This window comes from Callorhinchus milii, unplaced genomic scaffold (assembly GCF_018977255.1).
Source record: "Callorhinchus milii isolate IMCB2004 unplaced genomic scaffold, IMCB_Cmil_1.0 Scaffold9, whole genome shotgun sequence".
In the NCBI taxonomy this organism is placed as follows: Eukaryota; Metazoa; Chordata; class Chondrichthyes; order Chimaeriformes; family Callorhinchidae; genus Callorhinchus; species Callorhinchus milii.
This window is the reverse complement of record NW_024704750.1, coordinates 6610141-6637490: the sequence shown is the minus strand read 5'-3', so window position 1 is coordinate 6637490 and position 27350 is coordinate 6610141. Positions and strand designations below refer to the sequence as shown.

General features: G+C 37.5%; 1 protein-coding gene across 1 annotated transcript; it reads left to right on the top strand.

The window, feature by feature from the left end:
• Positions 1–25922, top strand: LOC103175378 (kinesin-like protein KIF28P). The gene is made up of 24 exons (XM_042338111.1): positions 1–121; positions 845–927; positions 1917–2108; positions 2340–2546; positions 2649–2684; positions 3496–3717; positions 5412–5566; positions 5779–5890; positions 7393–7460; positions 8392–8482; positions 10580–10664; positions 11100–11160; positions 13431–13554; positions 14684–14774; positions 15820–15938; positions 16665–16772; positions 17376–17521; positions 17788–17916; positions 21563–21697; positions 22966–23132; positions 23476–23582; positions 23813–23975; positions 24362–24522; positions 25612–25922. Exons 1-24 carry the CDS (start codon positions 1–3, stop codon positions 25777–25779), a joined length of 3051 nt encoding a protein of 1016 aa, XP_042194045.1. The 3' UTR covers positions 25780–25922.
• The last annotated feature ends 1428 nt before the right edge of the window (positions 25923–27350 follow it).

Below are 27350 nucleotides of genomic sequence, written 5' to 3'. Positions count from 1 at the left end.
ATGTATTTGGAGTTTGAGAGAGAAAAGCTCAGAGAAGCAATAACTATATTAATGCTGATGAAGTGGAGAAAGAGAGGGAAGGTTATCGTGTGGAAAGAGTTGTTGAGAATAGAGGCTAGAAGTAAGGGAAGGATCAATTATTAGACAAAGCTCTTTTCCTGCTACTCAGTATGTGTGTGGCTGGAGCATATATTAGCATCAAAATAAAAATCTGATGTAAAAATCTTTCTTTTAAAACTCATTGCATTTAATTCAACACAAAATTAAGTTGTGTTATGGCTGACACAAGAGGGTTCTGAATAAATTGTTGCTGAACTTTGTAAAAATTAATGACATTTAAATAATTAAATTGCTTGCCTAAATATTTAAAACCTCAACTAATTAATTTCGTAGAAGCCAAAAATGGAACATTAAAAATATTTTCATATTTAAACTAACTGTAAAAGTCTTGTTTTCTTATTTTAATGATATTGTGTGTCATTAGGATTGTGTTTCCCAAGGCTGGTTCACAGGCATGAAAAATTAAAATGTCTTTCACGCCAACCAGACGTTTATGCGGTCTGTGTCGCCGCTTCACTTACCAAGGGAACAAGACCCTGAATTTTGATTGGTCACTTATCAACTTCAGACAAGAATCTGTGAAGCTCTCATTACACTCTTGAATACCTGAATATTCTCGCACAAAGAAAGGTAATCTCTTTTGGACAGCAACACATAAAACACTACAACAATAGGATGCAAGGCCAAATGCATTAAGGGTAACATTGCCTGAAGCTGGATAGCTGTATCTCACAGTCTAGTTTCTGACATTGCTGTATTTTAATTCTGCAATTTTATGACACAGTTACTCCATTTGTCTTGAGAAAGCTCAGAATGCTTAATGCAGATAGCATAAAAGTTGCTGTCCGTGTATGCCCATTTAATCAGGTAAGTGCATTCCATTTCAATATTTAAAAGTGCAGTTTACATTAAATTCCATTATGCAAGCTGACTGCAGAAGTATTAAAAAGAAGGATTATTTTCCAGCACGGAATTGAATTAAACATTCGTAATTAAAATGTCGAGCTATATTATTTGTAAAACTATTTGGCGATGGAATGCTACTTAAAAAAAATTAGACGTTTTACATGTGTGTAGTCACGTTCATTATAAATACAGCAGCAAAAACAATCTTGAAAGCTGGATATAACCTTAAATTATCCTGTATCATTCCAGGAGTAGTACAAAATGAATCAAACTAACTAGAATACTGTATTGTGAATCGTGTTGTGGTTTCCTACAGGGGGCAAACACAAGGTGCAGGAAACAAAACTATCAAATATGTTTTTTTCCAAAAATTCCAAAATAAAAATCAACCCAGGCAGCTGAATAATGTTTAAATTTTATTGTTTAAAACAAATGTTGATGAGTTTTAGATCAGGGTAGAGGTGTCTCGGTATGGATTGCAAACTAAACATTCACATATTATCTTCAGAATTGAAAAGCAATGATGAGATGAGGGTGCTCAGTTTAAACCAAAGAGAGTATGGACTCAATACCCAATGTTATTTGGGGAGGAATTGGGCACAACTGATAAATCGTAGCATATGTAGGTGAATATTGTGTGGGTTGTGGAGTGGGGGGAGGGAGCTTAATGGATCTCTGGGCTTTTTTTCACTCCTTGCTATCTTTGTGTGAACGTAATGCCTTCAAACATTGCTCCAAATGCTTGTCCAGTAGTTGCACCTTTGATAAATAATCCGGTAGCCCCGACGATACAAAATTGATCTCCAGGTGATGTATACGATTATGTGAGCTAAGGGCCTTATTAATTCTTATTTGTTGCTGATCATTTGTGTGCCTTAATTGGACATGGTATTCACTAAATATCTTTGAATTCATCCACATTTGTCATTGCCTATACATGGCTGTGTAAGAGAGAAAAAGCTGTGAGAAGCAAATGCATCATTTCCATGCTTGGAAACAGTATGACCATTGTTGATCCCAAAAGCTTCAGCAACAAGAAAACATTTCTCTTTGATTATTGCTACTGGTCAACTGATGAATATATGGAGAACGACCAAGGCGTTTACATGCCTGATGGACCCAACAGCAGATACGTGGGACAGGTCAGTCCAATTAATCTCCCCCAATATAAACAAAGTTGAAGTGAACATTTTGTCTAATTCTCACAATTACATGGGATTTCATGCAAATACTGCAAAGAATTTCTTGAAATATTACAGCGGCTTTGCTAAGATTTTAGATTAAAACCTTATCCCCAAGTTAAATAAAAATTCAATGTGATGTGTTTTTGAAAATGTGAAGAGGAATTTATTTTCGTTATTAATTATTCAAAGGAACGTGTCTTTAGTGACCTTGGGAGAGCTCTCTTGGAGAATGCGTGGAAAGGGTACAATGCAACTCTTTTTTCTTATGGACAGACTGGATCAGGAAAGAGCTATTCAATGACAGGATATGGAGGAAACAAAGGACTTGTTCCCATGATTTGTGAAGAACTCTTTCAGGGAATTAAGCTGCATCAGAACGAGGACAAACAGTTTCATGTAAGCAGCATGAGTGAATCTTTGCAGAGTGATCCAAGTCATATTTTATTTAGCTCAACACTAACATAGTGTCAGTTACTGATTATGTGTCATCTGTTGCAGGTTTATTTCAGTATATTTGAGATCTACAATGAACAAGTGAGTGTATATATTTTTCTGTGCAGTTACTCAAATGGAAGTTTTATATGCGATTCCTATTTACCCAAGTCTAAACCCAGATTTAGTATTTGATTTTTATTATACATATAGCTCAAGCATTTGAACATATGTGAACAATGAAGAGCATTATTTTCGCAAGGTTATATTAATATTTATAGGCTTATCATTTTTTGTATGGTTCAAGACCTTCCTTTTTGACTGAGTCTTTGGACATCTTCCCTCCTCCACCCACCCCCCTTGCCCTCAACCCCTCTCTGATCCCAATCTATAGCTTGGATGCACACCATGATCGCCTCTCAGTTTTTGTTTATTTTTCGTCTCATTGGGTCTGTTGCACCACTTATGATATCTCAGGAGTGTGGGAACACATGTTTCTAGATCTTTGTAGCAACGCTCTGTAATTGGCTTCTGGGGGGCACAAGCAAATATTAGGGCGTGACACCCACCCAAATACTCTTCTTTTCTTCTGCTATGAAAGATACTTCACCACTGGAGAATAATGGGCATAACTTGTATCTTATCTCTCTGTCATATTTCAATATGCTGCTCCATAACACCACTCTGAACTTTAACCATGACTATCCCTTGCATACTATTTGATTAAATTACACAGTTTTTCTCTTGTATGTTGTGAATATTCAGTATGGATGTTTAAAGCCCATAGTTCAAACAAAGGAACCATCGGTGTTGGCTGCTGTAAATCTAAATGGGCAGTGACAGCTGTAGAAATATCTTAACTGTACATTTCTTCCCGACAGCGTTAATGATTAATATCATTTTGATTTTGAAGATTCAAGACCTTTTGTCCAAGGTTCGAAAGCCCAGCGGTTTACGTATGCGAGAAGGCAGACATGGATTTTATGTTGAGTGCCTCAAGTCAGTTCCATGCACTAGTTATAAGCAGCTAGAGGCTTTCCTTGAACAAGGAATTAGAAATCGAAGCACTGCCTCTACTAATAGGAATACATCCAGCAGCAGGTCTCATATGGTGATTACCATTCGCTTTCAACAGGTACGAAGAGTGAGTCCACAGTGGAAACCAGTGAGGAGTATGTAAGTCTTCTGACATTTGATGTTAGACTTCACTACCATTGTAAAAAGCCCTGCAGTGGTATCACTTCTAATGAACATAATGTAATGTCTCATAAAATTGAATACATTATGCAATGTCTGTACTAGCAGTGAGGTATCAAATAGAATGTCAGGTAAAATTTGAAGATGTATTGAGATATAAGTAAATATCTCATGCGATTTGATGCAACTTGCATACCACTGTAATTCATACTGGATCACTTAACAAGTCTGGTATTTGATCCTATCTTTTAGCAAGATAGGGATACAAAGAAAACCAGTCAATGAAAAGAAGAGGGTCAGATAAAACGAGAGAAGGATAAATGAAATAGTGAAATGGTAGAAAGAGTGAAATAGGGTGACAGGAATTCTAGGATAAAGTCACAGGTCAAGACTATTTGGTTGCTTATCCGTCGTAATAAATAATACTTAAATTCTGTAAGGGGGTAAACAAATCCATATTTATGCGATAAATCAAGAAATGGACATGAAGATTTCTTCAATCAAGAAAAAAACTGTGAACACACTACTGATAGAACACAGACTTGCCTAGACTCATGTGAATGTTCGGGGAGGGGCTTGATGTGCTTGTGGGCCACTTCCGGCTCATGGGCCACATGTTGGCCACTATTGTTTTAGAGCATCCAGAATTTAGCAAAATATTGAATTGAGACTTAACTTTGAATTGGGTTATCTGTATTTCTGAAATGATCTTACAGAAAATCGGCTTCAAAAGTAAGGTCGTGCTGAAGACGTTGTCAAATTCTGGATGCCCTGAAATGCTATATAAATAGAGTAAATTTATTTTCCCAGTGTGTGGTAAGGTGTAAGGTGGTGCTTGAGTCTTACTTGCCAGTGAAGGGACTTGGGAACCACCTTACATAAATCACCTCTCTAAAACCAACCTGTGTGGTATAAACTAGAGTTTTGCATGATTCCCCTCTTAAGGGTAACAGCACTGATTTATGCCTCAATGTCGGTTGTCCATCAAAAGAGTGGGTTTAACTGTCCAAGGCCAAGTTGTTATTGTCCTGTGCCACAAAGCGAGTGAATTATCTCCCATTGACTCCATTATTTATGCCTAACGGTACTGACTGTCAACTGCAAGGTTTTTTCTTATTTTATAATTTATTCCATATCCACATTAAATTAGAATCATGTCATTCCTTCCTGTGATTTCTTATTGAAAAGCAATATATTTTTCTGGAATGGTGAATAAGGTAGCTGCAGGGCCATTAACATAGCTCTGGTGTACCAGACACATGTGGGCATTGGCAGGGCTACACTTTTAGTTGCACGTTCAAAGGAAATCCTTCCAATCTTACTTTTGGAATTATAATCAAATATTGTTGAAGAAAAGTACAGCATCTTGTTTCACTCCAACAAATGAATAGAAGGATCTTTTAAAATGCTTCACTGAACTTTTAAGAGTCACAGTTTTGCAAATTTAGCCAAATACTGTATAATCATTCATTGAAAGAACCTGTTCACCATATCTGCATAATTTTTATGTTTCGTTATTTGTGATATATTTGGTGGTATTTTTTACGGTGATGCTTCTTAGCAAGTGTATTTCAGTTTAATACGATGTCCAGTTTCATAAACAAATAAACAGCTATTTAGTATTCGTAGCAGGTTTTTGCAGACCAGCCCATTATGAAGCATTCTGAAATTAATCTGGTGGATTTGGCTGGTAGTGAGAGACAGCGAAGCGTAGGAGTCACTTCTGACAGATTCAATGAAGCACGAGCAATCAATCTCAGTCTAACAACTCTTGGAAATGTTATTAGGTAAGCTTAACCCAACCTGACCTTTCCTTGGAAAGCAAATGAAGCTGATATTGCATTTTGAGTTCAGCCTGCGGTTTTAATATTTATGTCTGCATCCTGCACTAACACCTCTTTATACTGTAAATGGTAAACAATGTCTGTGTGGCCACACCTGATATCTTTATGAGCCTGTTCTTAAAGTAGCTGTGTACTGTTTCTTATGTATTGTACAGTGCCTTATCGGACAAAGTGGTAGGAAGAAAAGTTCAGTATATTCCCTACCGCAACTCAGTGCTCACCAGACTGCTCAGCACAGCCCTGGGAGGGAACAGCAAGACTGTTATGGTGAGTATTGATCATTTGATAGAGATATCCACTGATTCTCTACAACTCAGACAAGACAAAAGTCGAAATCTCTCAGCTGCATTCATTAATGGTACCTGAAGCTACAAACCACTCAAGAGAAAACACCAGAGGAAATTACTACGTTTATACTTTCAGCTCCGGTGAACCCAAGTGACTAACACAATCTTGCACACAGGAATCCTGTGGTTTGTGTCTTAAAGTGTAAGTGTCTGTCACTCACCTTCAGCCATGATTTTGTACCCTCATTTCTGTACTTAAATATCAAACACAATGGGACTTAATGGACAGCCGATTTCACTAGGGAAGGAGACCTTTGTATCTCATTGTTCTTGTGTGTAGGATTGGGACAAATTAATGACTGTATCATGACAGACATATCCCAGAAGTCCACTAGTTGCTAACCTGGAAATGGATCTAATGAACTTAAAAATCAGATGGTTTGTGACAAATCACTGGATCACCAGGAAGCTAAAAGGTCAAGGAAATAAAAATAACTCAATGATAATCTGCATCATTCAGTGTGATACAAGAGCATCGAGACTAACAATCTCTGACCTTCTTGATTCACTGATCTTAAGTAAAGAGATGATGGGGATCTACATATAGAATGAGAAAGGATTAATATTAGACCATATTCCCACTTCCAATTGTATCAAGCATTGTTTTCTGGAACCTGTGTGTGTGTGTGTTTGTGTGCATGTGTGTGTGTTCGTGAGTATTGGATGAGATTGGGATCATCTGTGATGTCCCCCATGATCTGATGGCTTATCTACACTCACTGACTCAGCTCATCCATGAAGAATGGAAGTTTAGATGAGGTACTGGAGAGCTGTCAACTCATATGAAACTGTACTCAAGCATGAGAAAAGAAAAAGAGAAAATTGGGTACAGAAAAACTAAGATTCTCTTTTTATTCAAGGTTTACATATAAAAGGTTAAGTGCTGCCTTAAAGAATATCTTACAAGATAGACACTTCACAGCATAACGTGCTTCTTTTTGCTTTGTGACAGATTTTGTCTTCAGTCTTGTTGAAGTGTTATTAATTCAGCATCAATAAAATGGTCAGAAACGTTGAAATGATCAGACATTGACAAAGACAACTGGAAAACATTTTGAAATGCGAGCAAGAGACTTAGGACAGGACAGGGATTGCTACTGTTTCCCAGTTCCCTTGCTGTGCCAAGCTTGCTCAGTACAGCAAAGATGCTGGACAGATCTCATCTAGGACCTCAGAGATTCATTATTCAACACCCAAATAATGATCATCCTCTTTTACTCCTCTTTGTTGGATTTTATTTGAAAGTGGATGAATTGCCTGTGAGGCTTCTGTGTCTTACTTGTGCGTGATGTTGTGCTTAATAAGAATTAAGGAGAAAGTTTTTTTTTAAAAAATCTTCATTAAACTTCTGAAATAAACACAGTAAGCCCTAGATCTGTTTTATGTGATTTCTTGTTTGCTTACCTTAAAAATGATTTACAGATCGCAACAATAAGTCCAGCGGACATCAATTATGATGAAACAATGTCAACATTACGGTTTGCGGAAAGGTAGGGAATGAAGAAGGACTGCTTATTTCTGAACTTTCCTATCTGATCCTGCAATAAAACTGGAATCCTTCAGTTCCTGTAACTTATTTTTGTTTGCTTCTATGTTTCTTGACAAAAAATTGAGTACATCTATCACAACATACTAATGTCTTTTAAAGTGTCGTTTGAAAAAGACCCCTTGATTTGGTAAACGTAGATGTCCTCTTCCATTTCACTGTATTGTTGTCAGTAGAAGGTGCTTGTGTTAAAATGCTTACATTGATTCCAAGACGAGGCAATACATTATTTCTTGCATTGGCTATTAACTTGGTGGTTCAATTGTTAAATGACTGAAATGGCAGTCAATCCAATCTATTATTCAGACAAGGATTGTCAGCTGGGAACTGCCCCTCAAGTGGTTAAAGAAATATAGATCATACTATATTGTCTCCCTGTACTGAAAATATTTCTGCAATAACAAGACTTTTTAAGCCCTAGAAGTAATGAGATCCTACGTTTCTCCACTCATACAGAACAGGTCAAGATTCGAGATTATAGGGGCATGTACTATGCTCATCTCTTCTGTCTGTAATCTAGTTTGAAAATATACAACTAGAAAAGGTGATGAGTGAAGCGATCTAATGTGGAGAAGCACAAAAATACATTTCACTTTATTAAAAGTCATCACAATGAAGACCTGTGCTTTCCATCTAGATAACGGACATCTTCCTCCATATTAATTTCCCAGCAGAAATGGTACATCTCTCCCCAGAGCATCCTCCCTGATGCCCATCTTCCACAAAACAATATTATCTTGTGAAATAAGACACTTTGGAGATATTAAAATAACTTTATGTCATGCATAATGATACAGTTATGTATTATAATGACACATGAGTAAATGCTAATGACATACAGATATAATTTGTGTGTTCTCTATTTTTAAAACAAGAGCTAAGAGTATCCAGAACAGAGCAATGATTAATGAAAGCCTAACTGAACAGCTTCTCAGGGATCTGAACGATGATAATACTAGGCTGCAGGCAAGAATTACAGATCTGGAGAAGGCAGGAGACATACGCATGGATGAGAGAGGTTGGATTATTATTTTACTACTCATCTTGCTAATTGGTAGACACCTACTGTGGAGACATTTTAGAGTTTATTAAAAATATTGTGCTACTGGATCAGTGAGCATCGAAGATACTCCAAATGAAATAAGTAATGATAAATAAGTGAATGTCTTTATACCTACTGTGCTAGTAAAGCTTTTGATGGCAATTTTACTCCTTACGATGCATTTAGTGATGTCTTAATGTTTAATCCTGCCCTTGTTTCACAATTCTAAATGATATTCATTTATTTCTCCATGTCAGTGAGACGTGTTCTGTTGACAATTAAGTAACAACATGCCCAACATTGAAAACTCAGACAAGGAGTAACAAATGGTGTGGTCACAATGACAAGTGTATTACCGCTGTTCAAATTTATTAATCATACAGTTGATTTCTTCTGCATTTGTCCTGCTCCTGAAACTAACTCCTTCAGGTGATAGGACTTCAGCGCTAGTTATCCTTCTTGAATCACCACTATTTATGCAGTATAATTGCAGCATTAGTGATTTTTGTCCTTTCCAAGGGATTCTGCTGGGCAGAACTGTGTGTTCAAATGTTCCAGTAATATTTCTTCCTGATTATTGCCAATAATATTATAGTACAGTGCCATAGTACTTAGTACTATATCTGTCTGACAGTACTTTAGCAGCAGATAGTTTGGGTTAATAGATTTGTACTCGCCTAAGCTTACTGGAAATTACATATGAAAACTTTACCCTGCATAAAATTTCTAATATGATAAATTAAGAAACAGAATCCTTTGGAAGTGTATTGGCATATTTGAAGGTTTACTTTAAATATACTATCCCAGCTATTGTTTTCAGTCAGTCATGTATATCTTATTCTGATGATCATTAATGACAATATAGTACTAGAAAAAATGAGTAGCAATTATGGTGTCGTTTGAAATTAGAGACTCTTAGAAGACTAATTGCGGATAATGAAACACGGTTAAAAGAAATGCAGAAATCATGGCAACAGAAGTTGGAAGAAGCAAAGAGGGAATGGGAACAACAATATTCCAGCATTATAAAGGTAATCATTCAGGTATTCACTCTCTTTTTTCCATTTATATGGTCTATTGGATATTCTAGGTTTATTTCATTTTACAACCTCTAATATTGAGTATCAGGCAAATTAAAAATACCTCTTCTAGATCAAACACGGTACCAATAATGCATGAATTTTAAAGATGTTCTTATTGGAATGCTAATCGACCATTAGACTTGAGAGATACGTCCAATTTTAACCTGGACTCCAGTATCCTATAATACCCTGCATTGCCTGAGGAGTATTTGATAATTGATGGTGCTTTACCTCCTGGTAGAAGGGGAGAGACTCAGCTCTGTTGAACTCCCCCCAAGGAAATGTAACTTTAGGCATTAACTTAAGATGAGTGATTTTTGCAATTTAATCTTCAAAAAGAATTTCTGCTCAAGATACCAAGTGCATGATTTACTATTTATTTTTCCTAATTGTGCAGCTTGATTACATTAAGTGTGTTTTAGATCCATCTCTTCCCTGGAGGTTTGAATCCCATTTAATATTGTCATGCAGTCTTTTAATTGATGTTAATCCAATGCAAAATGGCACTTTTTAAAAAAAAATCTAATTTGTGAAGTGGAACAGAACTAATTTGCTTTAAAAATTCTTCAAGAGGTACAGTTACAGGAAAGATTGCTCAGTTATATGTTTGCTCAAAAGCTCACTTGCTACCCCAATAAAAGTTTACAATCAACTTTGAGCTGACAAGATAAAGTTTGAATGTCCCAAAGACAACATTTAAGTGACTCAAAAGCAAACAGAAACATGCGTTTGCCAGTTATGAAAAATAAGATTCCGACAATGAACCTGAAAATCTTTTAAATAATAAAGTGCTAATTTTAGAAACCAAATCATTCTTCTTTCATGCTTTACACTTGAGTAATCTTTTGTCAAACTAACCATGTTATTTTCCTTTTTATTGCTTAAAATCCAGTGAAATAGAAGTGAAGTAAACTTGAGTGTTTTTATTTTCAGGAAGAGAAAATGATGGTGGAGTTTCCCTATTTGCTGAATGTCAATGAAGACCCACAACTGTCTGGAGTAGTTCGACACTTTATTCAAAATGGTAGGACAAAGAGAATGAGGGAGACTCCATCACATATGACTAATGGTGCAATGGGTAACACTGATCAGTTTTCAAACCGTCTAATCTTATTATACCATTGCCATTGAATTGCAACTGAGAGTTAAGCCCATGTTTGTGTGAAAAAATCTGAATCTTTCTCGTTTGGCTCTGCAAGTGCGTTGTGTTGAAACATTTGGTTTATACCTGAAACAGTTAAAAGAAAGTGAACGGAATTGCATTGATTTGCAACTTATTATTCGCAATGATTTTTGCATGTATTCCCTGTGGTTCATATCACCGAGTGAAATTTGCAAATGAATTAGTTGGCTTCTTGCTGAGAGCTGAGCAGGAAGCTTATAATGAAGCGTATTATAATGGTCTACAACTACTGCAAATACTGGTTATTGAAAGCAGAGCATTATTTTAATATTGCAGGCATTTGCACAATAGGAAAAACATCCGTTGTGAAGCAGGACATTGTTCTGAAAGGTCTTGGGTAAGTGAATTCTGATTACTGGTTCTCTTATCTGTTGTTCTTTCTGTAGAGCACAGGTTCATCAGAAACATTCAGAAGAAAGCCATTTAAAATGTAATAAGATACCAACTGGGAGAATTTCCACACAGATTCAAAGTTATTCTTTTTTTGTAGCATTTCAAACTATCTGGAATTTGGAAAATTCTTAAATATAACCTTGATTTTGAAACCAGTTTTCTGTAAGTTCTTTAAGCACTACAAGATGAAATGATATCAAAGTTGAGACTGAATTCAACAATTTACCAAATTCTCTGAAATGCTACAGAAATAGAGTAGAATAGGATTTCTCCCCAAGAGTATGCTATTAATCTTAGTTATTTAGCTTTATATATTTGGCACTCCATATGTGTCAAAAATGATTGTCCATTAAAGTAACTGATTAAGTTTGATAATTTACATTTCATTTCATTTTTTCAAGTAATGGTGACGTGCAATTAAATCTGCCCCCTCCAGTCCTTAATCACATAGCAAGGTCAATCAGCATTTCCTATGACTTTTAAAGATGATGAAATTAAATAAAAAAACGAATCAATTAAAGGCGATGTAGGAAGTTACTTCCATCTATTCCTAGTGTTTAATGATCCTTTACTTCATACAGAATTCTCTTTGTAATGCATGATTCTTCCACAGAATGGAGACCTTTGACTTAGTGTGCCTCTGACACCTCACTACATGTCTCAGATGCATGCTAGATATATCTGTGATAAGTAGACACTTCTGAATGCTTCTGTGAAGAGACTGGTCTGAGAGTATGTGTTGAAGCATGAATTTAAGAACGACAGGTTATCTTCACTATTTGAATCTGGTATGGATAAATATAACTGTAAATTAGCCGAGATACTGCTTGTGATAATACAAAATATTTGTGATGTAGATGTTAAATTTCAAATTTGCATGAATCCTGATAAGCCTGAGAATGATCAGTGTTGGTTTTGGATCGAGAGGTGTAATTATTGTTGAATTCATTAAACAATGATTAAATTGCTCAGCCTGTCTAACTGATAGTGAGAAAATTCTCATCTTTGCCATTTAAAAAGTTTCAGCGGCAGTGAACCAAGCATTTGGAGGCTGGATGGTGAGGGCTCTAAATAATTTGGAAAACTTCATTTGAGATTCAAATAAGCTTGGTCTGAGCAATGAAACGTCTACAGGATGTTTCGCTATTACAGCATTGAACTCACTTTGTTTCAAATTCTGATTACAAGAAGCGTCCTTAGTTTACTGAATATATAATTATACTTTATGAATAAACATTTTTTAAGAGGCGGAAAGAAGACAATTGATCCATTTTCTAGTGACATGACTAGATTGCTTCCAGAACTTAAGCTCAGATCACTTAAACAGCTGTGACAAGTGTGTCTGGTTGAAGTTCCAATATATTGTTTCTTAGAATGATATGACACTGGTTCATCTAGCACCATGGACAGCTACCAATCTCAGTTGTACCTCTGTGAATCCATGGACTAGGAATTCCTTACAGGCTGCTCTCCTAGGGTTCTCTCAGAGTGGAATGGACAGAGATCTGGGAGCTGGTCTACCATCTGGCCAGTTTGTGGAGTAAAGAGATGCAGACAAAAAAATTTACTTTAGGTAGAAAATTCCACATCTTCAGCAATATATGTACGAATTGATTTGCAATGGCTCACAATTTGATTTTCAGTTCTTTGCTTATTAATCTTTTTTTCAGTTTTCTTCATGGCTTTCTTTCCCCAACACTGTTCCCCACCTGAGATTTATGGACAAGTAACCATCTTCCAGCCTTCTGCCAGTTTCTGTTCCTTTCTTGGGTGCAAGTTGTTGTGCACTGTTAACGGGCTGGAGTTTCCCATCTCTCTGTGAAGAAGAATCTCCCTTACCATCTCTGCTGACATTAAATCCAAGGTCACTTACTGCAGAAAATTACAGAGCCACCTTCCTGTGAAAGATTTGCAGATTCTTTAAGAACATAATAATCCCTCCAAAAAACCCCAAACAATAATATATTGGTCATTTTCAATCTACGACTGTTTGTGGGACATTGCTGTGCGCAATTGGCTGCCACGTTCGCCCACAAATATACAGTCAATTCACTTTACAGTGTGTTCTGTGAAGCACTTTGGGACGTCCTCCTGACGTGAATAGCGCTATATCAAATGCAAGGATTATTATTATTATTATATGGCACACGCACAAAGTGTGTTGAGCCTAAGTTGATTGACTTAACTTTAAATTTCATACTTTGTATTTTTCAGCATTCTGGATAAACATGCAGTGCTTACAGTTTCTGATCAGAAAGTTGGAATTGAGCCTCAAAGCAAAGCCAGAGTTATCATCAATGGCTTGCTGCTTCTAACAAAATATCAGCTACGGCATTTGGTAAGCAATGGACATACATGTACTTAGATGCATTCATGCATGAATGTAACATGATTCTACAACTTTATTAAATTCAAAACAAAATAGTCTGATATTTCTAAGAAATTGCTGAGCCATATGTTTGCATTTTTACGAGAGTGTAGAGGCAGTTTAATTGACAATGGAGTAACTAACTAACTTGAAGCACAATAAGTGGTGACCAATTCATTTATAGTTCAATTAAAATGTGAAAGTTTTTCATCTTCGTGCTATTCAGTGTTATAATATATTTTCAACCAATTCTGTATGCACACATTTTTAGAAGACATAGCAATTTGTAAGTTATGTTAGCTGAAGTATTGTAATAGTTTATTATTATAGCGGATCACAGTCCTGTCTTCCTTTGTATAGGACAGAGTTATATTGGGCTCCAGTTCATTCTACTTATACGTGGGTTTCCCAAATGAAAGAAGGAACAGAGATAAAATCCACAAATACAATTATGAATATTTTGCTTCTGAACTTGCATCGAATGAAGGACTTGGACAAGTGAACCCAGGTATGCTCCATTTTAAGTGCAACAAAGAATTAACATTATACAGCATTCTTAGTTTATAAATACAACATATTTCACCCAACTTAAAAGGTGAAGAATAGGTGAGCATTCTTTTAATACTGTCCTGTCATTTATCTTGAAAACCTGGGAGACTTGAGCTTTTGTTACCATCAAATAACAAGCCCTACTGACTATGATCTTATTCTAAGGATTATTATTATTATTATTATTACTAAGTACATTCTTGTTTATTTGATTTAGATAAATAGACAATTGCAATGAGTATTCAGATCCTAAAATGGTCTTATTTGTCATACTTCCATACAACATCCATTTAAAATCTCTTTCGAGATGCGGCTAGTTATCCATTATATGGGGTAACTGGTGACCTACAGGTGATGGGCTGTGATGTCTGTGAATGAAAGCAGACTCTGACTTCTCATGTTGGCACCAGCACCAGAAAGATTACAAACCTCTGCTTCACAGCTCTGTGGTTCTGGGCCCGAGTGCTGACACTTCAGTCTGCCAAATGGGGGGAAAATCACTCTGACACATTTGACTGTCTCATCTCTCAGTTACTGCATTTTCTGTCAGATGAGTCTTAGAGCATCATTGGCGTCAGCTGTCATGGAAGAATCCATGGGCCGTTCAGCTGCCCTGCCAGCTGTAACAAGAATTCATGGAGGTGAGCAACCATGACAGAGTAGAAATAAAGGAAGGTGAGTGGGAGGGAGACAAGTAAATAAATATTGAGCCTCCTAAGGACAAAGCTTTCAATGGAACCAAGCTCACATTCCTTTGTTTACTATCTGTTGACTTGCTCGAATGGGCGTGATGCAAGGAATCAGGTCAATGTTGTCTTTTGATGATTAGAGACTCAGACTTGGGTGGGGATAAGCATGGCCTTGGGGGGGAGGCAATTGTGGAACCTAATGAGGTTCAATTTGGCTTAGTGGGGATGAATGGGAAATACCTGGCTCACCTCAAAAAATCAGTTGCATTCAATGTCCTACCAAATATTAGTGAATGGAATATCATTAGTTTACAATTGTGTTTGAGTAACAGGGTATTGCCGATTCTGGCCCAGGGGGGTTGCACATCAAATGGTTTCTACTTTTGTCAGAGACAAAAAAACACTGATCTGCCTCTCCTTGTGGCATTCCAAAAGCCAACATGTATAGAATTACAAAGTACATGTACATCATTAAAACTGACCATTCAGACCAACTAGTCATTGGTGTTTATACCCATTGAACAGTCCTATTTAGCTCAGCACAGAATCAGAGTCTCTTTCATCAGAACATGAGAGTCTATTACCAGTAATAGAGCAGTACAAACTATCTTATAGCTACTGCAAACATACAATACAAAATTACAATACAAAATTATATTTGTATAGCACCTTTGATGTACCAAATCAAACTCTATCCCTTTGACTACCCAATGTCTTTTGGATTTTTAATCTATAACGAAATGTGTTCTTTAATATTCTTTAAAAATGATTAATTATTATTAAAAATATTGTTCTGGTCATTTTATGTCTGAAGTTCCTGGCTCTAACCAGCTAAAGAGCATGGAGCAAAACTACCTTTTTGTATTTAATTTTCCTCTGGTTGCAGATATCAGTTATCTTTTCAAATGTTCTCTATTATCTTGCTGTTCTTTTTTTCATTATTGTTGAATAATTGCTTTTATCTATTAACAAAATAAATGCCTCCCATTTTTTTCAGTGGCAGCTGGAAAGCAGAAAGAAAATCTGGATCCTAATTTGACAAGAATTGTCCATGATTTTATCTCAATCATGCCTTCAGTGACTTGGGCAAACCAAATAAGTGAGGAACTTAACAAGGTACATTTGTTCATTTCTTGTTATCATTTCAGAAAGGGTCTTTGACTCTAATTTGTTAATGCCATGATTATGCTAAGACCTGGTGTACTGGTGAAAGCTTATTAATTAAATCTGTGTGTGTAGATTAAGTACACTTTCCCTATTAATACCACTGGGAGCACCAAGGAACTCAGTGTAGGAACAAAACCTGCCCCAGAGGTGAGTCTGGTGCTGATTCAGAACATTAAACTCAGGCAATTTACAATGACACATCACTGGGGGCAGGGCTTCTTCCTACTTGTCTCCTGTTAACCAGGCCAAGCTGATCCTAGTTGGACAAGCAGCTTGCCATATAGCTTTCAGTGGCAAGCTATGAGGTTTTAGCTGATTAAACTCCAGCAGTATGGCCTCTGGGGTCCTCAAGGCTTGGCTCTTGCCAACTTGTGCCTTGTACTCTCTGGAATTAGGTACGTTGGGTGTGTGTCTCCAGGGAGAGAGTGTGCATTTCCATTCACAGGGAAATGTTCATGTAACTCCACATATCAATTCCCTATATCAGTTAGATCATAGGGGATGTGCCAAGCTATAGCTAAACATTGTCTTTCGGAGATGTCTGGAAGAAGCTCATTTTCCTGGTATTTTATATGGGGTTTGGGCTCACATAGTGAGGAAGAGAGTAAAGATAAAAGAGACTGGGCAGCAATTGAATGCATTAACAAATACCACTGTGTTTATGTCCTTTCAAAGGGTGTTATCTTTGAACCAGAGGTAAAAAACTTGGCACTGACTGATGCCAGGGGAGAGGAATTAGAAAAAGAAATTATTGTGAAGGTAACAAACAAACTAACCAAACAGGTAAGTCAGCTCAGCTCAGTAGGAATTAATGCATGCAATAATAATAATGATCTTTACATTTGATATAACGGCTTTCACATTGGGAAGACATTTGAAAGCACTACACAAAATTTACTGTAAAGTGTAATGACTGTAATTGGTATAGATGGCACCAATTTGCCCACAGCTAGATCCCACAATCAGACATGAAGTGCATGATCAATTTTATTTGGGAGCCAGGATAATGGAACAAACTTGCTTGTCTTTTCGAGAAGCAATAAACTCCATTCACATTACTGTTGTCCAACTAAATCATGGATGTAGGGTTAATGTCTGAATGGGATCTACCGCATATCACCTATTAACACTAGTGAACCTTTCAATGCATGTTTAGCATGGGATTTCCCAATTTACGAGTGTTATTGCTTGGGGGTATGCTAGACCCCCAATATCACACTTTTAATATCTTTTTCTTCAACTAGAATGTGTGATTTGAGTAGTGTCAGGCAAAACAAAGAATATGTTAGAAATATGAAAAGACCAGATTGTGTTCAGTGTGTATGTATAAGAGTATGTATGTGTGTATGCGAGGAAACATGAAAACAACTGTTGGTTTATTTCAAGGTTGAAGTCTGGTTACTGAACAAGTTCACTGATCGAATGCCTTTGATTGAAGAAACTTACCAACATTTTCTTGAAAATGGAGACACCCAGACTGATCTGGAAGAAGACGTATTCTGGGACCCTGTCGAGCCGTTGCACCTCGGAAGGTACATCAGTGAGAATCCGAATTTAGTCTGTTTTACCATCTGCTTCAACCTATTTACTGTTATTTCTACTAGTTAAAACTTTTTCTTTAGTTCTGCTTTTACCCTGTCAGTTGTAGAAAACACAATATTTATAGACTTAGATCTTCAGCATTGCATGGTTAAAACTGACAAAGTCATTAGCAATGAAATAGTTAATAGTGCAATTTTTATTATTATTATTATTAGTCCCGGTGTCTGTTTCTACTCCTTTTGTGAATGTTTTGCAGTGCTCACGTGTGGCTGGAATCTTTGGCCTACTCTATGACCTATGAAGACCAGGTGGACATAAATAATTATCAAGGAAAGGAGGAAGCATTAATACAGATCAAACTGATGCCCTGCACAACCAGTGGAAAGTAAGCTCACAGTTATAATTCAGATTTGTAACAGCGCTAACTCAAGTTAAGTGAATGCTTGAACATGTTTTTAAAATAATAGGAGTATTGAAGTGGATTGTAAGTACAGAAGGATGCAATAAGATAAGTAGATTTGGCTCATCAAACTTACTCCTTTCACCGGTCATGTAATAATAATGCTTGCATTTGATATAGTGCCTTATCATGTCGTTGAGACATATCAAATCACTTTGCAGAGTACACTGTAAAGTGGATTGACTGTGTATTTTGTGGGCAAACGAGAAACCTACAACGAAAGATATTCCACTTTAGCCACGCAGTCTCCCGAGGGGAAGTTTGTTCCATATATTTCACAATCACCAAATTTAATCAAGAGAAACTCCAGAAGATTTATCTGTGCCAAAAGCCCTGTGACCTGCTGCTCTCCAAAGGCAACAACTTCACTGCTTCCAGCAGCAGAACACCATTGAGCATTCGATCATTCTTCAAACAAATAATAATGTGGTCACTCAATCCACGACTGTTTGTGGAACACTGCTGTGCCAATTGGCTTCCACATTTCACCCACAAAATACACAGTCACTCCACTTTACAGTATATTCTGTGAAGCGCTTTGAGACCTCTCGAAGATGTGATAAGGCGCTATATCAAATGGAAGGATTATTATTATTTCAGCAAGAACGCATCCATGTATCCTTCAATGCTACTCCAAACGAATATTTATATAACTCTTCTTGAAGGACTTAATCATCACAGCGTCAATTGCTCTTCTGCCAGTCTGTTTCACATATCCACTACACGTGACTTAAAATAATATCTGATCTTGTCTGAGGCACATTCATGTTGAACCCGTGTCCTCCAACTCTGCAGTTTCCTTTGAGTCAGATGATTGCTTACATCTGTATCATTTCTACCTCTCATTGTTTTAAATATCTCTGTCACAGTTCCCCTCTGAATCACTTTTCCAATAAATTCAGTTCTGCAAGTCTCTCCCTAAGCTCAAGACTCCAGTCTCCTCTTGTCCATCTTCAATGCAGCAATGCCCTTCTAAAAGTAGAGTGCTCAAATTTGCACGCAATATTCTAAATACAGTCTCATCTCTGCACCTCAGGTTCTGGCAGCATCAACCTCCATGGTTGCACACTTCAACTCACCAAGCCAGTCAGGAACCTAGGTGTCTTGTTCGACCCTCAACTGTCTTTTCTTCCCCACATCCAAGCCATGACCTGCTCTGCCTTCCCTCACCTCCGTAACATTGCCCGACTCCGCCACTATCTCACCCCTCAGGCCACTGAAACTCTTGTTCATGCCTTCATCACCTCCAGGCTCGACTATGCAAATGGCCTTCCTAACTCCTCCCTCCACAGGATGCAGATAATCCAGAATTCTGCAGCCCGTGTTCTCTCCCGCACCAAACTCTGTGACCCCATCTCCCCCATTCTCGCCCGACTCCATTGGCTCCCTCTCCTTCAGAGGATCCAGTTCAAGATCCTGGTCCACACCTACAAAGCCCTCCATGGCCTCACCCCACCCTAACCCCCTACCAACCCGCCTGCTTCCTTCGCTCAGCCGGCTCCGGCCAGCTGCGCATCCCCGACCCACCATTGGAGGGAGAGCCTTCAGCCACTCTGCCCCCAATCTCTGGAATTCCATCTCCCAATCACTCCGCCTCGCCCCACCCCTTACCCTCCTTCAAGTCCCCCCTTAAGATCCTCTTCGACCGTGCCATCGGCCACCCCTCTTCCCCTCCCCACCCTTCTCCCCCGACCTCAGCTCAGGTCTGAAATGCTGTACATTGTCCAGCGTCTTGGGACCTCCTTCCGACGTGAAAGACGCTATACAAATATAATCTTGTTGTTGTTGTTAGGGAAATGTGCTTTGGATGAAAGAAAATATGCTTTAAATAGGAATCAAGACTGAACTGGCCAGGGCCCTCTTGTGAGCATGCCTAAACAAGCTTAGACATGATTTTAATCATGTGTTGTCTGCAGGGACAAACAATCAGGGAAAAAATTGGATCCCCTGAATCCAAATTAAGACATTTGAAAGGCCAGGTGGATTGAGAGCATGATGTATAGTCTTTATTTGGCAGCTCAAGACAAGCTCACTGCAAAGAAAAAAAACACCTTCTTCTCAATAGATTTATCCCTCTTCAGAACACTCCCTGTCATATTACGCATATTGCCTTCTGCAGGACATTGCTTAAGGATGAAACCCAACTAATACAATACAGTTTAAACTTAGTTAAAACCTTTCGCATCAGGAGGATGTCGCAAAGTGCTTGACAATGCAGGCAGGGCACCCAAGCTAGGAATGGGAGCTGTGGGGCGTGTGAGGGCAGGGGAAGGTGACAGGAAACACGGTCAAAGAAGTACTATATGTTCTGAGACAGGCCTTGAACGAGAGGAGGGAGAGGGTGAGTCGGAGGGCCATAAAAGAACTATTCCTACATTTGTACAAAACATATGCTGTAGATTTATAACCTTCTTAAGTATTTACATAAAAACACGATTAAATTATGAATCCATATAAGAGCAGCTGTATGGGAACGAGAGGATAATGTGAATGTGTGCTATAAATATAGTAAATGTGTATTCAGGGCAAACTAAGTATTCACTTGGTAGAAAATTGTAGCTGTGAGAGTGTTCATAGCCCTTCGTAGGTGTCATAATGATAACTAGAACTATTCATTTTCGCATTTGGCTGTTTGGCTGCATGTTTCATGTTGCCTTATATTTTGTTGTTTCAATTTTCATTTCTGACAAATTAAGATACGTTGTGGAAGCTGAGCCAAATTCAAACTTGAAAATATATTTATGAAATTACATAATTCATGTAACGGCCACCAGTTATGAAGAAATAATAATCCTTGCATTTGATACGGAGCTTTTCACATTGTGAGGACATCTCAAAGTACTCGGCAGGATTTACTGCAAGTGTAGTGACTGTATTTTGTGAGGCAAATATGGCAGCCAATTTGCACACAGCAAATTGTTGTGTGAGTACATTATAGTGAGAATAATATTACAATGAATCAGTTTATGGTTGCCTAAACTCCGAGATCAAGACAAGTTAACAGAGGTTGACATTGTACTTATGGCCATTCTGTGAAGAAATTCCAATGGTGTGTAGATATAGTCTTTGTAGCATTTTAGAGAGTCCAGAAATTGGCAAATTCTGAATTACAGCTTTAAAATAAAGTCATGTTTCTCTAAGCACTTTTGAAAGTTACAACTGAATTCAACAATTTGCCAAATTCTACATAAATTAAGTAAATCTAGACCCTGGTGGAATTTCTCTCCCCCTACATGTGGGGCAGAATGTCACTTTCTGCCAGCTAATAAATCAAACAAATCAATTGATTCATCACAATAAAATGAAGTACATCTGCAGGATGTATATATTTATATTGTATGTTTGTGATTCTATAGCGTACTGTGTACAGTACATTAAATGTTTATAATTCTTTCTATTTTCTGTGAATAAGATGCCTGTTATACAACAACATGTTTCTATTTACCACAATTTCACAACAATATGGGTGGAGAAAACACCCTTTGCAGTCTCTTGAACATGAGCACTCGCGAGAGGCTGCAATTACAGGAGGAAAGGAAACTAATTCGATGTGTGTGTACTCTTTGTTTAGTCCATTGGGAGAGGAATCTGTCGTTGTTGATCCTGATAATCTTCTGGGGAAACGCATGGACTTTCAAATGCAGATTAGTCTGTGTTTAGGAGTGAGATGGATCCGCGAGAACAGCAGTAGAGGAGTTCAAATTGGGTGAGAAATCCCAGCTTTTATCTCAAACTGCCAGGGGCATTGCAAATGGCTCAGAACACCTGAGGTTTCAATCCAATTAGCAGGGCTGACTCAACATCAGGCTCAAGCTGTTAGCACCATGATGCGCTCTTTCACTTGGCCTCGTGAAGACATAGTAATAACTATAGAAAACTGAAAGATGTTATTTGTTTCATGGAAGTCTGCCGTTATTCTCCATTGATCATTTTCATGTGAAAGTTCCTCTTCTGGTCTGTTCACTAAAAGGCCCAACCAAATTGAATCTGAACTGCAAATGATATGGCTTCCCTCAGTAAATCAATTCGTGCTGACCTGTTGAGGTGTTGCAATCTATGGAGAATCATTAATGCACATCTCTCATGATTTAATTACTGTTAGCTTATTTATTATTGTAGCTAAGGTCTATGCATTTACTTTTAAAGTCTTTCAAGAATTGTTTAACAATATTAGGAAACATGGAATGAAAAAAGGCTGTTCAACCTATAAGATCACCCTTCTAAAGACCATGTAGAGCCTACACAATAGTGCTTTAAATCCAGGAATTACCTTTTATTCTTTGTAAATCCAGCTTCTATTTGAGTCACTGCTTTCATTTGAAACTATTGTCAACATCAACACTGGCCTAGGAAAAGATTCCAAAAACTCCAGTCTTGCTGCTTTGATAATCAATGTAGCTTTCTCTCCTGTCGTGTTGATTTGCTGCTTATCACACTCCACAGTTTGTGTTGGAAGGTTAATGTTTAAAATTGCATAAATAGAAATTTGACAGAAACTATCATGGTTAAAAACTCTGATATAAATATAATCTCTGCAATACAGTGATAGATCTTAGTTCTACAGATCTAAGTCACTCATAAGCAGAAACCTATAGTGTCCAACAAATGATCACATTTGAGATTTTTGACAGAATCTACAAAACTCTGCATGGTAGAGTATTAAATCTACAATATTAGACCTTCCATCTTACATACATTTCTCAGTGATGTTACATCAAATCCCTGTACTATCTACAGTATTTACAAGAAACTTGAAGGAGACTGAAGTATCAGTAGTCAACATAAGAACAGGACAAGGCCATTCAGTCCAACAGATCTTTTACCATACCTCTGAATACCCAAGTATCTATCTATCTCTCTTACAAGCCATCATAAACATGTATAAAGCATCACAATTAACGGTTATCGTAACATCATTGAAAGTCCCTCACTGGCATCCCTCAAACTTGTAGTGTGATGATCTGTGTGTTGTAGATTTGTGCTGTATGGCCTTCCTACAGTATTCTATACCCCTGCTGCCTGGAGTAACACAAACCCTGATCTGGATTATTCAATACACTTCACTGTTCAACATGTTACCACCGATTTCCTCAGCTATCTGAAAACCCACGCACTCGTCTTGCAAATGTGGGGCCTCCAAGGTATGTGCATTGGCAGTGACAGTCAGATGTTTTACAGAAAATACTTACACCAATTACTTTATCAAAAAAAGAGTTGTTGGATCTTTTTGTCAAGACAAAAACACTTTTGATGAAGAATTTTCAGGTAACACATTTCTGGGATTTCTATGAATATTGGAGTAACATTTTCAGTGATCCTCAATTAATACAGCAATGGGTTAAGAAACACTTAAAAAGCATGTTTTATCCCATTCTTTTTACCAAGTTTCTTTTCATGAAGATTTGTTGCCTCTTTAAAATGAAATGTTTCTGGGTGAGAGAGTGTATGCACAAAGCTAATAGATGACAAACATCATTATATCAGAAGGCTGCCAAGAAATGGATACAATACTTGATGGCATCCCACTATCAAGTGATGGGAGTGTTCTACTAGATTTGTGCTACAGAAACCAACAGACATCTGTGCCGCTGGTATGTTGAATTCCTTTAATATAAAGTAATTTGGTAGCTTTCAGCTTGTTCCTCTTTGTTTTATATTCACTTTCCAAAACATAGGCTGCTCACACTGGAGCTGTGTTGCCCAGTGTTTGCGTTCATACCATTAATGATTTACATCTTTCCTGCTGATGAAAGGGCAGCGAGGGTAAAAATCCCTCACAATCCAACGCATTGAACATCCTTTGCTGTCTATAAAAATGCAGGATTACGAAGAGCACAGACTCGAGCTGTCTGAGCAAATCGAAACGCTGGAGCAGGAAGCTGCAAATTTGACAGAAGCAAATCGAATCTTAAAAAGTGACAACTTTGAAATGCGAGAGAAAGCAGGAGAACTGAGAAGACTTGCCTCAGACAACGGTAGCAGCAGTTAGTGTCAATTGCGTGCTTTGCTTAGCGCTGGATCTTTTACTCAATCTTTTGCACTCAATTAAATCTTAACGTTTCATTACAGAATCTCAGAATATTACAGCACAGAAACAGGGCCATTTGACCCATCATGACTGTGCTAGTGTTTCCTCCACTTGAGTAATGCAATCTAATCCCGCTCTATTGCTTAGACACCGTACTCTTTCATATTCCTCTTTTTTCAAGTATCAATCTACTGTAATTTGCTTTTTGAATAATTTATGAACTCTGCCCCGACAATAGTTTGTGACAGAGAATTGCAGTCCCAACTGTTCTCTGAGTAAAGATTTTATTCTTGTCACCCTTCTTTAATTCCTTTTGTGATTACCTTAAATCTGTGCCCCTAGTTGCGTGCGGGAATGCAGCGAAATTAACTGACGATAGATCCAACCAAAGGTCACCATTTCCCAACTGGGATGCTGAGTTTGCAAAAGCACTCAAGGCGTTCTACTTCAGCATGAGTGGAGCGAGAGGGAGACTGATCCACCTGAATGAGATCAGGCCACTGGTAAGAGAGAATTCATTTGCATCTGTTTATTACTGCCCTTGCGCCGTAGGCTTAACGGCAACCCTGCACTGCTTGAAGTCCCTTGTGCCTCACTTTCTTGTCTTCAGGAAAAAAAAAACATTGAAAGGAATAATTTCAGGTTGGCAAAAATGCCTTTGTTGCAAATAGTTGTTAAAATAAATACAATCCAAAAGTAATAATATGATACAGTCAAAACACTAAAAACGCTATTGAATATATAATAATATTCCCAATAGAAGCCCAAGACACAATTAAACAAAAAGTATGAAGTACTGTGTTGCATATTGGATCAGAAAATAGTGAAGATATACGTGCGATGAAGAGCTCCTATAGCAGAAATGATTTCAATTAAATAATGAATTGAAAAATAATTAACCACAAGATTCCATCTTGAGGGTCTTTGAAAATGGGCTTGGCTTTCCTCTGGATAGTATATTTAGCTCCAATGCTAGTGTGTGTAAATGGGACAGAATTTCAGGAGATTCTGCTAATGGATGACTCTTCATTATTTAGAATTCTTCACAGTACCACAAAGTCAGATTATTATTCTAGCTTTACTTGGATCACTCATGAAGCCACATCCTGTGGAGTTTTGCCACCCTACTTTCCAAAGGGCATTTGTGCAATGGAAAGAGTTCAGAGGAGATTCCAAGTTACGCGAACAGGGTTGCATAGTTAAGGTAGATGTGAACAGCCTATTTGATTTAGATTGTGAGCACAGAAGTTAGAGCGATGGACCAAAATTAACAAGCAAGACTGGTGCTTTGAAGTTTTTGTTTGAAGCCCCACAAAATAAAGGGAAATGTTCTTTCCACCCAGCCTTTAAATTGCTTTATTTCTGTATGTACATTTGCTGTTAATTTTATTCAGAACTTTTACTTAATTCACACATGCTATTTACCCTATCTTTTTTTACTGCAGAACTACATTTGCACTCAATTGCTTCTGTCATTCTGATGGGTTTGACATAGGTCAATGTTCTGGAAGGCTTTTTCAGGCACAAATACCACACAACGTGAAAACGTTTTGGTGAGGTCAGTTAATCAGAGTTCTTTTTTTAAATTTAAGGATGAAGGTAATATTCATTCCTTGAGGTACTTTGCAAATGAAAGAACTGAGCTGATCAAAGAGATGGGAGGAGAGCTCGAAACTTGTGTGGGTAAACTGAAGAATGATGTTGCCAAAATTATCAGAAAAAAGAAAGAGCTTCAGATCGATTCAACGGTGAAGAACTAAACTGCAAATGCCACTGACATTGAGTTGTTGCTACATCATGTGAACTGTCAAGCAATCAAACGTCCAACAATCTTCCCCACTCATTGAATATTTCTCATTGATTGTTTATTGCCTTTAGAAAATTCTGCTGTTCCCCATAAAAGCACATTTAGTGATCGATAATTTTACTGGTGCTCCTTGTGTTGTGTTTCCACTCCATGTTTGGCTACTTATGGCAGCAATTTTGATGTGGATTTGTCACCAACAGTAGCAGAAGGTTCGGACAGTCCTAATCCCATTATTTGAAGGAGGTGTTTCCATAAACAATTTCATTTCCCAATGTCTACTCAAAGCTTTTGTACTACCCAGTGACCTGCTTGGGAACGATGAACAGATAGTTTGTAATATTACATGACATGTTCTTTGATAATATTAAAAGAAAATCAATTTTAGTGTTCAACACTTGCACCAAAACTTTGGTGAATACTTGCAATGGATTATGTATGTATTATTTAGTTCAATCACCACTTCGGTTATTATTTGTGGGTTTTAAAAAAACTGGAATTTTTATATTTATCAAAGCGGTGAATATCATTGCTGCACAAGACAGTAAACACTGTCAGCAACAAGCATGTCAGCTTAAGCATTCTTTACAAAGCAGTACCTAACAGTCTATTCTCAGGAGAGTACGTCTATTCTATAGCAGGGCATTTCCACCTCCTGAATCAACCACTGGTAGTCCAGAATTCTGGGCAGTTTTATGCGATAACATGGAAATGGGATTGAGGCTAATCAAATTAATTCTATTTCAGATTTACTTATTTCATGACAGTGAAATGTAATCATTTAGCTGCTACGTCTAGTCATTAGAATCATATAAATTGAAGCTGTGTTTATTTTGCAGCGCTTTGCTTTTAGATAAGAAGTTGCAACAGTTAATCCTTATGCACTTGGCAGAGCAGAAACTTACTCTTTCATAAACCAGATAGTGTTATAACATAATTGTGCATCTCCTATCAACTTGTTACCAATTTCATTTTCTAATCCACTGACAATGTAGCTGATTTAATTTGCTGGCTGTAACAGTTATCTTTAACGCACATGTTCAAGGACTGCTTGACACAATAGTTGTAATGGATTATACACTGTCCTTACAGAATAAGCAAAGAAGAAGCTTGTATCGTATTATAATAAAAATAATCCTTGCATTTGATATAGCGCCTTATCATGTTTTCGAGACATCTCAAAGCGCTTCACAGTAAAGTGTGAAGTGAATTGACTGTAAATTTTGGGGGCGAATGGTTTCAACATTTGTAAAATACTTATCAGATATTTGGATACTGGTGCAAATTAATGCAATTCAACATTCAACCTTGTGTTAACTGATTATTTTGGTCAAGTTCCAAAGTATTGCAACCAATTGTGTGACAGCATCAACATCATCTTAAACTGCAGATAGATATGTCTTCAATCTGAACAAACACATATTCCATGATTACAAAAGCGTTGTCAGGAGTCTGACAACCCTGATTTCAATATCTTCTGAACTGACAGTAGATTGAAGGAGTGGATGCAGTGAATACTTGGATTAT